The 12,794-nt window shown below is 49.6% G+C and overlaps 1 protein-coding gene across 1 annotated transcript; it reads left to right on the top strand.

Moving 5' to 3' along the window:
- The first annotated feature begins 1,760 nt into the window (after nucleotides 1-1,760).
- Nucleotides 1,761-11,523, top strand: GLRA4 (glycine receptor alpha 4). Its single transcript, XM_009439421.4, has 7 exons — nucleotides 1,761-2,233; nucleotides 5,327-5,457; nucleotides 5,747-5,814; nucleotides 6,054-6,277; nucleotides 6,417-6,499; nucleotides 8,063-8,203; nucleotides 11,100-11,523. The coding sequence occupies exons 1-7, from the start codon at nucleotides 2,163-2,165 to the stop codon at nucleotides 11,408-11,410; spliced, it is 1,029 nt and encodes a 342-aa protein (XP_009437696.4). The 5' UTR covers nucleotides 1,761-2,162; the 3' UTR covers nucleotides 11,411-11,523.
- The last annotated feature ends 1,271 nt before the right edge of the window (nucleotides 11,524-12,794 follow it).

Genomic DNA, 12,794 nt, shown 5'->3' with positions numbered 1-12,794 from the left:
GAGAAGTGACATGTTGAGTTTTGCCAGAGGAAGTGAGTTACACAGAGGAGACAAGAGCCACACCCCTCCCCGCCAGACCCCCAGCAAGGAGCTCTGTCCTGGGAGGTTCTGTAAGGCTCAGTTCCTGCCCATGGAGTGGGGATCATGATGCTTAAAGGAAACAAGGAGGGAGGGTGAGCAGATGAAAGGGCAGCTAAAGATGTTTTAGGTTATTTTACATTTACTGACCATATAGGCATTATTTGAGACTTGTAATGTTCTCAGTCCCAACTCCAAAAGCCCAGCACCCCTGCCTATATTTTAGTGTGCATTTAAAATTCTCTTCTTACCCTTTCATTTATGGTTTGAAAATTTCTCTTCCTTAATAATAACACAGCCAAAAGGGAGCTGCAGCACAGGTTCCACTCACGGCTACCTCATTATTAATCCTTCCATATAGCCAATAGGCCATGTGGAGGAGCTTCCAATCCCCTCAAACCTTCTCTGGCAAGGTTGAGGAGGCCACAGTCAGCTCCAGGATTGAACCTCAGAAGGTGGCACAGACCCCTCCCCACAGTATGCAATCAGAACTCCGCAGAACTGGCGGGAGAGTTCCCCCTGAGGGAGAAATGAAAACGCTTGGCTTCTCACTGTTGTCGTTTTGGAGGAGAGTGTGAGAGAGTGAAGATACAGGGGAGGTGGAAAGAGAAAACCGGGAATGGAGAGAAAGTGAAGAAGAAAGAAGCAAGGCAGACAGGCACAGAAAGTGAGACGCAGAGAAGAAACTGCGAGGAAGATTGGAGATGGAGATGGACAGAGGGTCCGTGAAGGAAAATTTCAGGGAGGGGGGAGGAAGAGAGGAGTAGAGTGAAAAAAAGAAGAGAGAGCAAGACGAAATGGGGGAGGGGAGAAGTCTCAGAGGTGTTTAGATAACACACCGGAACATTTGAGGAAGAGTCAGGCAGGAGAAAATGGAGCTGCCAAAGCACCTTGTTGCTGTAAGCAAATGTGCAGGAGGCAAGGGAGGAGGCCAGCCCACCCCTCTGCCTCTGTCCTCCATCCAGGGCTGAGGGCCACTAGGTCACTGCTCTTGACCCGCTGCCATTGCTCTGAAGCCTGCAAAGCCTACTGTGTCCCAGCCTTGCTCTGCATCTCTGTCCCTTCCCATGAGCCAGGCTGGGGAAGGAGTGTCTGGGAGGAGGAATTCTGAGAGCTATAGAGGACCCCAAGAGACGACCTGAAGGAGGAAAGCAGGCACGGGAATGGCTGCACAACTAACTACAAGGGCGAGGTGGGATGGGGGCAGGTAGACAGATGAAGGGACAGACAGACTGTCAAGCAGGCAGACCGCACTTGAGGAGAGTTCCCAAGTTCCTCTGTATCATGCACCTTCTGTGTCTCTGTCCAGAGAGTTGGGGGAAAGCTATTCCTGCCCTCAGCCTCTTCACCTTCTCTCTAACCTGAAGCTGTCAGCTTGAGAATACCTGGTGGCGCTGCCTAAACCCTCTCAGGTCTTTTTCCCCCTGGTAACAATCATTAGGACTTTACTGTTGGGCTCCAGCTTGGCTCCAGGATGAAAGGAAAGCTGGTCGGGAGTGGGAGGTGGGGGGCGGGGGGAGCAGGGCCGCTTACATGCCCTCCTGCAGCTGGGGAGTTAGAGGTTGGACAGAACACCTCTGGCCCTCCCCAAGCAGCCATGGCAGCCCAAGCTCCTCCCTGGCACACGGGCAGGCTCTGAACCCCACTCCAGCTGCTGCCGACTGTGCCTTTAAATTACTGCTTTCGGAGGGTGCATCTAGGGGGAGGTGGGAGGCAGGAAAACATCTTCCTACCGGTCTCCCTCCTCCCTCCCCTCCAAGACTCTTCAGGGTTTGGAGAGTGATTGCTGCCCAGAGAGAATCTTTTCCAGCTCCCAGCTGGCAGGCTAAGGCCCTCCGGAGCCCAAGGCGAGCCCAAGCAGAAGCCAGTAGGGTTATCTGTGTCAGGATCATTTCCAGGGGGAATAGTTCTGGCCCCTGGCAGGTAAAGACAGGCCAGAGGAGAAGAGGCAGAAGAGGAGAGAAAGCAGGCTCTTTGCGAGCAGCCCAGGTTGGAGAAAGGCTCTGTACTTTTGGCGTTCCTGCGGGGATATCCCCTCTCACGTTGGCAGCCAGGCTGAGAAAGGGCTTCAAGATCCCCGCAGAATGACAACTCTTGTTCCTGCAACCCTCTCCTTCCTTCTTCTCTGGACCCTGCCAGGGCAGGTCCTCCTCAGGTGAGCTGAGTGGGGGTGAGAAGGAGGTGCATGCAAACACTAGCCAAGGGGGATGGGCAACCTGGGCATCTGGCACACTTTCCTCTAAGTTTGCACAAAGCCCGCAGTCTGGAGGGCTTCAGGGGAGGACACGCCCTCCCCCAGTTAGGACCCCAAGAGCTTTTTATTAGAGATGTCAAGGCACCGGTCATGCTGGGAATGTTTCTGCACAGGTGGAAACTTCCTAGGCCTGGGTAGGGGCTAGGCAACTAAGCCTCAAAATGGAGGGTGTCTGCCCAGCCACCTAACGCTGTTTCCCTATCATCTGGGCCACACACTGCTCAGATCGCTAAAAATGATGGCAACATCTGTCAACTGCCAGCCCAAGAGGCTTCAGGTAGCAGGGGTTTGCCCCAAGACCACATCAGGATGGAGCTGGGCTAGACATTCTTTGGCCTTCTGCAGTCACCCTGCCTGTGCTCACTTGGTTGCTCCCTATTCCTTGAGGGGGAAAAAGTAGCAGTCACTTCCTGGGCTTGCAGGAAAGACAGGCTTTGGGCTCCCTGTAAATGTTCCCCCACCAATTGCCCCTTTCTCATTAGACCAGGAGCCAGCCTAGGTTGGCAGGGTGAGCTGAACAGGAAAGATGGCTGTAGCCTGGGCTGACCTGATCGTAAGAGGAGTGCCTCCCAAGGTGGAGGGGGTCAGTACCACTGCAGCATACTCCTCCTCCTCCTCCTCTTAATCCAAGAAACATCGCAGGGCTGCTTGCGTCTGCAAAGCCTCCTGCCCCACTGTTTGCAGACACATTGGCTGGCAGGCAGGCAGGGATGCAGAGCAGGGCAATAAACTTCTAAAGAGTGAAAAGCAGCTCAAAGTAGAATGGCAGCACAGCTGGAGTTGACAGGAGGATGCAGGCAGAAGGGGGCACCACACTGGGCCTTGCAGGCCCTCCAGGAGGGGAGGCTGCCTCAAAGCTCAAGCTCCAGTAGCAGCATTCCCACTGGGGCTTGGAAAGCAGAGGCAGTTAGAGCAAAACGGGCCCTTAGAGAGTCTGGAGTCCAAGTCCTTCGTTGTACATACGGAAACTGAGGCCTAGAGATGGGGAGTGACCTGCCCAGGGTGGCTCAGCTACCTAGCACCAGAGTTAGAGTTCTCTCCCTGCGCCACCCCAAGACTTTACATGAGAAAGACTGTCAGCTCTGGATCCTCCTAGGTCCTGAAGGTGTTTAGGACTTTCCAGGAATGAAAGAGAGGAAGGAGTGGCTGCACACGGTGACTCTGCTCTCAGGTCCTCAGACAAGTTAGCCCCAGAAGAGGGTACTGCAACAGGGGCTGGGGACCAAGACTGCTAAGCCCATAGCCTGTCCCAGGATACTAGGTCTAGGCTTAGCAGGAGAGGTGACCTGAGAGTGGGGCTGAGGACGGCGGGGAGGGTCCAGTTTCTCCACGTGCAGGACCATGTGGCCTCCCAGCAGGCAGGTGGCAGGTGGCCAGAAGCAGCAGCAGCACCTGGCTAGCGTGGTGAAGTCACAGACTTCTGCTTGCTCCAGCACCACCACCAGCCTCCTTGGATTTTCAGAGCCTGCCTCTGTCCCCAGGGTAAGGGCTTCCTCTTCCTTAGAAGATTCAAGGAGGCAGGACTCTAGACGGTCAAGGTGGGGCTGCCACTGACCTTCCCCTACTTTGGCTCCCTGGTAGCCCACCCTGGGCTGCCTGCACCATAGTATTGTGATAGATAGAGCTAGTTTTGAAGTCAGTAGCTCTGGATTTGAATCCCGGCTTTACCACTCACTGGCTGCATGATCATGAAGAATTCACCTCACCTTGCTGATCCTCAGTCTTCTCATTTATATAATGGGGGTAATCATAATACTTAGTTGAGAGGACTAACGTGAGAACTAAACTAGACAGAGTGTGTAAAGCATTTAGCATGGTGCCTTAGCTATTTTTATTATTCTATCCGTCACTGGATAGTACATGGATCTACTGGGAAAGAGGAGCCCACTGGCTCAAAGAAGACTAGTCCCCAGCAGGACAGCAGTTACCCTGCTGCCCAGTCCTACAGTGTGGCAGCGGCAGTGACAGTGGTGGAGTCGGCTATAGAGCAATGACAGCAGGCAGGAGGGAGCAGGAGGTGCCTGGCCCAGCCTGGAGTCCAGCTGAGCTCAGCCCTGAGCACTGCTCCTGTCCCCAAGGCTTTGCTAAGCTCCTAGTCCCTAGTTTATCTGTTAGCTGGCAAGTTGGTAAGTAGGCATATGAAAGGGGCTTTGCTGCTATTAGAGGGAAACCCGTTAGGGGAAAAGGGGGCTGGCTTCTAAGCTATGCCAAAGCACGCTGGCTCCTTCCTCAAAATCAAGCTGTTAGCGGGGAAAATACGGGAGTTGACCTCAGCATGTCTACCCTACCAGGAGGCTTTTTCCCATCCCTAGAGTCCTGCTTCCCCACCATAGTTGCCAAAACTAGTTCACCTGCCTGCAGTGGCATGGTCCTTAACTAAAACGTAGCTCAAACATAGCTTCCTGTTGGAGCACACACCAGAAGCCAAAACTCCCTCTTCAGAAGCTGGGTCCTACTTCCTGAGCAGCCCAGCATAAAGCCCAAGCAACTGAAGCCAACTTTCAGAAATACAAGTTGTCCTTGAGCCCTTCCCATCCTTGACTAGGCTAGACGGGCAAAACTTTGTAGTAGCCACATCATTTCCCACAAGACATCACTCATTGAGTGTTTTCCAAGTACCTTCAGAAAGAGAACACTGGATGAGGCCTCAGCCTAGGGTTTGAGTCCTGACCCTGTCACTAGCTCTGAGACTTTGAACAAGTCAGTCCTCCTTTTGAAGCCTCAGTTTTCTCATCTGTAAAATGGGAATAACAGTCCTCACTCCCATCTCACTGAGAACTGGGAGGGTAAGAAGACCTGCTGTCTGCGAAAACACTTTACTAGTACTAACTGGCAGGCTGCCGTGTTGACTTATGGCGTTTTTGTTCTCATTTTGCAAATGGCACCCAGAGACCCATTGTCTTCTATCCTCCTGCCTGAGGGGTATGAAAACTGAGAGTCTGTGATAAGTGCAGCACACAACTGGCCTCAGACTTTTTTACCTCTCCTGTCCAGGGTGGCCTTGGCAAAAGAGGAAGTCAAATCTGGAACCAAGGGGTCCCAGCCCATGTCCCCCTCTGATTTCCTAGACAAACTTATGGGGCGAACATCTGGATATGATGCCAGGATTCGGCCCAATTTTAAAGGTAAGAAATCTTCATCCTATAAAAACTCCTCCCTCCCCACCACCTTTGGCAGCACACTAGCCAGCCAGCCCCTATTGCCTTCCCTAAGGAAAGGAGGCTGGAGGTCCAGGGCTGGGGCTGGTTCTAACAGCTCAGAAGGAGCCTCCTCACCCCATTGTCCATGGGCCTGTGTATCTGGCACTGATTTCTCCCAGCAGTGCCCTGGCCTGCAGCTCAGGGAAGGAGTTCTGGAAGCTGCTCCCAGCCTCCTGGAATGCCCTGCCAATGGCCTGTGCTTTGCTACCCTCAGGCCCACCCGTGAACGTGACCTGCAACATCTTCATCAACAGTTTCAGCTCCGTCACCGAGACCACAATGGTAAGGGATCTCCCTGCTCCCCACTTCCAGCCTAGTGTGAGTGGGAGGAGCCCACCAGATAACAAGCTGGCATCTTTTGCCATATCAGCCCAAGGAAGGCTCCTTCTCCAGTGAAAAATGCCTACTGCCCCTGAGATGTGTTCCCAACATTCCTCCTCATGGCCCTCCTGCCCCTACAGGCTTGCTGGGCCCCTGGGAATGGCAATGTTTCTGAAGGGCCCATATCTGCACCCTCCCAGGACTACCGGGTGAATGTCTTCTTGCGGCAACAGTGGAATGACCCTCGCCTGTCCTACCGAGAATATCCTGATGACTCTCTGGACCTCGATCCCTCCATGCTGGACTCTATCTGGAAGCCAGACCTGTTCTTTGCTAATGAGAAAGGGGCCAACTTCCATGAGGTGACCACGGACAACAAGTTACTGCGCCTCTTCAAGAATGGGAATGTGCTGTACAGCATCAGGTGCACCGGGTGGATAGCCAGGAGAGTTTGCGTTAAGGGGAAGAATTTGGATGAAGACTGAGGGGTGGGAGGAGGGTTCCCTTGCACTGTGATGGGCCCCAGTAAGCCGATGTCACTTCTTTCTTACTGTCCCCACTAGGCTGACCCTCATTTTGTCCTGCCCGATGGACCTCAAGAACTTCCCCATGGACATCCAGACCTGCACGATGCAGCTGGAGAGCTGTAAGTGTCTATATAGAGTCACAGAGAGCCTGGAATAACAGCCAGTTAACCCGACCTCATGACATCACAGACAGGAAAAGGGCCACTCAGAGTTGGGAGGAACTTACTCAAGCACACCCAGCCAATTCTTGGCACAGATGAGACTAGAAACCAGGGCTGCCTAACCCCTAGCCCAGTGTGTTTTTCATCCCCACGTTATTTGCTGATCTGGCTGTTCCATGGGGCTGGGGAATGGGAAGGCATCAGCCTTACGCACAAATGTGTTTGTGCTGTTTTGGGGGGCGATTTGAGCGACATCTTCTCTGCCCAAACGTATGTCCCCTCTCACAGTGCCGGAAGTAGTTCCACCTTTACTTCTCTTGAATTAAGACATTGAAGATGCCTATAAAAATGCCAGAGTGGGCAGGGTGGGGGCACTCGTGGAGCCCTGATTCCCCACAAACATAGATAACCTTTGTAGAGAGGTAGGAGATGACAGTTCTAGGCACAAGACAGTGCCTAGAATGAAGAGGTCAGCCAAGGGCTCCTCTGTGGCAGGGGTGCCAGCCTAGAGGGGCTGCCCAAAGTGCAGAGGAACCAAGGATGACAAGGTTGGGTCATCACTTATTTCCACTCCCTCCTCATCTCCTGGGTCAGGGGAGACTGTTAGATCTGGAGCCATCCACTAGATGTTCACAGAAGAAAGCTTATAAGGCTGTTTCCAGCATAAAATAACTGTGATGAATAGAATGTGTCCTATGTGGTCAGCTCTTTAGAGTTCTTAAACCACTTTCACATCCAGGCTCTCAATATCCCTTCACGGCAACGCTGAATAGTGGGGAGAGCAGCTACTATAATTCCCATTTTACAGAAGGGGAAGCGACTTACCCAAAGTCACAGAGCTACTCTGGGTCAAGGCCCAACACTGGATGTCTGTGAGCCTTGGTGTTTCTGCTCCCATCTCTACCTGACATGTGCAAATATGGTCATATACGTGGCATGAGCCCTCATGAACTGCTATGTATGTGTGAATAACTTGACATGTTCAGACATTAGCTTTAAATTTGCCCCAACTCAAGGCCCTGGCTAGGATCTATGGTATGCACATTGTCCCATGCATGACTGGCAGGATATAAATAGCTGTCTCCTCCCTGAGGTGATGTGGCAGAAGCCCTGGCTCTGAGGCTAGCTCAGCTTAAGACATGTGTTCGGTACACATGCTTACTCCCCTCGGCTTGAGATATGGCAGGAGGCTCCCAGCTGTGTTCCTTGACATCTTTCCAACCCTCTTGACCTGCTTTCTAGGTCTGTCAGAATAATTTCTCTTTGGGCTTTTCTCAAGCTTGAGAACAGGGTAGGAGAGGAGTCTGTAATCTTCCTGATTTACCTGCCCACTCAGGATGGGCCCATGAGACAACTGACCAAGTGTCCTCTCCAGAAAAGTTTTCCTTTCCATAATGAGCATGAAGCTCCTAAACCCCAGACCTTACTCCTCACCTGTTCTCTCCTGCCTGTTCTGATCCTACCCCTACCCCCACCCAGCATCCACACTCTGCAGCCCTCTGCCATCTCTGTCACTTTCAGTTGGCTACACCATGAATGACCTCGTGTTTGAGTGGCTGGAAGATGCTCCTGCTGTCCAAGTGGCTGAGGGGCTGACTCTGCCCCAGTTTATCTTGCGGGATGAGAAGGATCTAGGCTGTTGTACCAAGCACTACAACACAGGTAAAAACCAGGATCTTTATTGGCTGTGAGCCACAGGAGAACCTTCAGATGTGAGGCAAGGGGACAAGGCAGCTGGCCTCTATCGAAGGTTCAATCTATGTCAGATATGGGGCCAGGTGCTTCATATAACTTATTTATTTGTGACAGCAACTATAAATACCATTTTTCAGAAAGGGAAAAATGAGGTTCTAAGAAGTTAGTTAAATCAAGTGTCCAAGTCGCACAGCTAGTAAATGGCAGATTTAGAATTTAAATCCAAGCCTTCTAACTCCAAAGTCCGTGTTCTTGTTCCTGTCGCATGCTGCAGAGCAAATGACAGTGGGTGGACAGTTTCCCACTTTTCCTGGGGTCAACTTTGTGTGGAAGCAGGGAATCCACATCTGGTAATAGGGAGTGACTATGCTGAACCCAGAGGGAACAGGCCTGAGGGCAGTGGCCAGCTTACAGTCCACACCTCCCACTGTCGCTACCACTGCCAGCTCTCAGGAACTTCCCAGGTGTGAAATGTCAGCTAAGAAGTGGAGAAGGGCTGCTTTCCCAGGCTGAGCATCTGCCCCCCTGCAGCTTCTCTAAGAGTTGCTGGCTCCACATTTTCCCTGACAATTTGTCTGTGTGGAGCTCTGACCCTGAAATAGAGGCAGCAGCCTGAAGAGGGGAGATCCCGGGTCCCTTCCATGGTGGGCTGATATGTTTTGGGTGCTGCCCCATGAATATGTGTGTGCATGTATGTGGGGGTGTGGGGAGTGGGAAGAGGAAAAGGCCATTGAATTTAGAAAATGCAAGGGGGAATGAAAATTGATATAAACTTTTTGGAGTAAAAAAGTTGGCAATTTGTATATAGATCAGTGGTTTTCAAACTTTGATGTGCACTATATTCCCCTGGGGAGTCTATTAAAATGTTGACTCCTGGGCTCTACCTCTCAGAGATTCTGATTATGGTTACCTGTACTTGGAGTGATGCCTAGAAATCTGCATTTTAACAAACATCCTGAGGATTGTGGTGCAGGTGGTCCAGCAAACATGCTTTGAGAAACTTTAGTCTAGAAGCTAAAATTGTGTTTCTACTTATTTATCCAGGAATCCTACTCCTTGAAATGTATTATATGGAAATATTCCAAAATACTGCATTGGCCTTAGACCCCAAGGGGGCTCCTGGGTGGCTGTTTATATTAGCAAAAACTTGGAACTGTTTTAAATATCCACCAATAGGGCAGAGGTTAAGTAAATTACATGTGCGTCTGCTTGGTGGACTAGTATGCAGACATTAAAAGGAATGGTTACAAGGTGCTTATATCAATGTGGGAAAGTAGAAGTGAAAAAAGGTAAGATTCGGAGGTATAAATACAGAATAGATTATATTATGGTAAAAGAAACAAACCAAAAGCATGCATTTAAAAACCTTAGGTGGAAATAGCACTAAATGTCTCTAAAGTAATGTGATACAACAGATAAGAGCAAGAACTTTGGAGGAAGATAGAGCTGAGTTTGGATTCTGGCTCCATCATTTACTAGTTGAGCGCCCTTGAGAAATATAATTTAATCTCTTCATGCCTCCGTATTCCTATCTGTAATATGAGAGATAATAATTTTACTTGCCCCAAAGAGTTGCTATAGGATTAAATGAGGTAAAGTATATAAAGTCAGGTCCCTTAGTAAGGGTTTGATAAATGTAAGCTTATGAATATTATTATTCCTTCTCTACTTCTTATTTTTTCTATACTAAACAAGTTTTAATTTTGGAATTAAAAACAAAACTGCTATTGCAAAAAAAAAAAAAAGAAGACGAAGAAGGAAAGAAAGGAAAGAAAGTATAGGTACCTAATAAAGGCATGTCACGGCAAGAATCCCAGGGTGGGATGAAGTGAGGTGGATTCAGGGAACAGTAAGAGGTCACAGCATCATACAATGTGTCAAAGCCATAATCAGTCGTTGACAAAATCACTGACTTTGAAGAATCAAGTAGGCCTGATAAGACTAGACCTAGGCCAGAATAAAATAACAATATATGCATCTTCTCCTTCTTGCTTGGATTATCCTGAGCCTCTGCTTCCAAGAGAAGCTCTGCGTTAGTATTTTCTTAGCCCTAGGGCCCTGGAAAGCAGAGTAAAGTGAAGTCTGGCAAAGGAGGTGGAGCATTGGTCGGTGTGCCTGGGCCAATGCACTTTTTGTTGGTAGAATAGAATGTTGCAGCCTGATGCTCTATGGGAACCTGCTCCCCGCTGTCTGGAGCTGGTCTCTGTTGGGCACTGTTTTCAGATGTTTGCTATCTGGCTCTTCTCACTTGCTTAAGACACAAGCAGTGTTTATCCCAGTGAATTGTTGTTGCTAGAGAGCTTCTGGGGCACTAGCAAGCACAAGCATGGTCCCTGAGATCTAAGTGGAGTCTAAGCTAATTGTTTTGTTAATAATGATAACAATAGTAACAGCTACCTATGTGTCAAACACCTCAAATACATTATCTTGTTTAATTTTTCCAATAGCCCAGTGATGCAGTTGGTATCACTACTCTGTTTTACAGGCAAGGAAACTGAAGCTCAAAATGCTTGGGTGTTTTGCCCAAAGTCACACAGTGGAAGGTTCAGGATTCAAACCCAGGCAGTCTGACTCTGGAGCCCTCCTGCTCCTTATCCTCTTGCTGTGCGGTCACGTGAAAGGCCTTCCGCTGGAAATGAAAGTGCTGGGAGCCAAAGGCCAAGTCTTTGATGGTCGCTCTGAGAGCTTCCTTAGTACATACATCTGGCATTACCTGGGGCCATCATGAAAGGCTCATTCATGGGCCCAGCTGAGGTGCCCAGAGGCTGGTCAGTAGAGGGCTGCCCTAATCCTGTCCTAATCCCCTCAGGCTCAGCTACAGGCTGGGTACCTGGGGCCTGACACCTCACCTCTCTCCTTGCAGGGAAATTCACCTGCATCGAGGTAAAGTTTCACCTGGAACGGCAGATGGGCTACTATCTGATTCAGATGTACATCCCCAGCCTACTCATTGTCATCCTGTCCTGGGTCTCCTTCTGGATCAACATGGATGCTGCCCCTGCCCGTGTGGGCCTGGGCATCACCACCGTGCTCACCATGACCACCCAGAGCTCTGGCTCCCGGGCCTCTTTGCCTAAGGTGAAGAGACATGCAAGGGAACTTGCTTGCCATAGAGTACCCCATTTCCCATTCATCCCAATGTGCCCTCCTGCTCACCATTTACCTTGGATTTAAGGTTGAGAAGACCCACTGGGCAAAAGCTGGTGTCCTGCATTCTCTCTCCCTGTAATATACTGCTAATAACATTGTTGACAATGTGGAGGCTGGGGTTAGGGATACTATCTGGCTAGGGAATGAGGAGAGACAGTGCCTTACTTTGACTCTCTTCAGGAAATACTAGCATGTCCAAGGTCAAAAGATCCTCAGCAAGTAGAAAGTCCTACTGCCTCATAATACAAATGAGGAGAATACAGCCCAGAGTGGTAAACTAACCTTCTTAAGATCATGCCTTATAAGAAACAACCAAAAGAATATCAGAGTTTTGAACCAATTTCTCTCATCTTACTGTATCAGAAATTAGAAACTATCACAAAGCGCTCTAGAGATATTATCCATTCTTTTGGGATGAGAAAATTGAGGTAGAAAATAGCAATTAAAGTCAGTGAACTCCAGTTGTCTGGGCCCAGTGATGTTTTGATTACACAGGAAGATTTGTGCTGATGGGACTGGGCACAGATTCTCCCTGCCTCATGTCTTCATGTAGGGAATTTAGAGGTCACCTCAAAGTCCTTACAGTCAGCAAGACTCTGAACGAATCAGGGAACAAGGCCATTTATTCATTCAATAAATATTTATTGAGCATGTACTATGTACCAGCCACTGAACTTTGTCATGGAAAAATAACAGGAAGCAAAAGCAACACAGTTCCTTGTGGATCTTACAATGAACATATTCCCTCTTGCACTGATTTGTTGGGAACCAGGCCCTGTGATCTCCCATCTCTCAGTGCTTGTTCCTAAGAAGACTTTTTACTGGGGGCTTACACAGCAGGTAATTTCAGACATCCATGGTGAATTTATGAATTTGCTACATGGCGGGGGTTGGGGAGCTAGTGATTAGGAGTAGGAGATTGGGGTCAGACAGATTTGGGTTTGTCTCCCAGGCTCATCATCTACTAATAATTTACCTTAGGTAAATTCCTTAACCTCTCAATCATCTTGCCTATAACATGGGAATAAGAATATTACCAGTTCCTGCTGGGAGCAGTGGCTCAGGCCTGTGATCCCAGCACTTTGGGAGGCTAAGGCAGGCGGATCACGAGGCCAAGAGTTCGAGACCAGCCTGGCCAACATGGTGAAACCCCATCTCTACTAAGAATACAAAAAAATTAGCTGGGTATGGTGGTGTGTGCCTATAATCCCAGCTCTCGGGAGGCTGAGACAGAAGAACCACTTGAACCTGGGAGGCAGAGGTTGCAGTGAGCTGAGATCGCACCACTGCACTCCAGCCTGGGCAACAGAGCAAGACTCTGTCTCGAGAGAAAAAAAAAAAAAAGAATATTACCAGTTCCATAGGGTTATTGCAAAATATAATGTATTAACACACAAGACAGTGTTTG

The sequence above is a fragment of the Pan troglodytes genome, chromosome X (genome assembly GCF_028858775.2).
Source record: "Pan troglodytes isolate AG18354 chromosome X, NHGRI_mPanTro3-v2.0_pri, whole genome shotgun sequence".
NCBI classification, from domain to species: domain Eukaryota; kingdom Metazoa; phylum Chordata; class Mammalia; order Primates; family Hominidae; genus Pan; species Pan troglodytes.
The sequence above is the reverse complement of the archived record's forward strand: the minus strand, read 5'-3'. Positions and strand labels throughout refer to the sequence as shown.

Excerpts from the sequence above, each read along its gene's own strand:
- GLRA4 (XM_009439421.4), top strand. The coding sequence starts at position 2,163 with ATGACAACTCTTGTTCCTGCAACCCTCTCCTTCCTTCTTCTCTGGACC. Across the intron at positions 6,500-8,062 it reads CACGATGCAGCTGGAGAGCT|TTGGCTACACCATGAATGAC; the intron begins GTAAGTGTCTAT and ends TGTCACTTTCAG. Across the intron at positions 8,204-11,099 it reads TACCAAGCACTACAACACAG|GGAAATTCACCTGCATCGAG; the intron begins GTAAAAACCAGG and ends CTCTCCTTGCAG.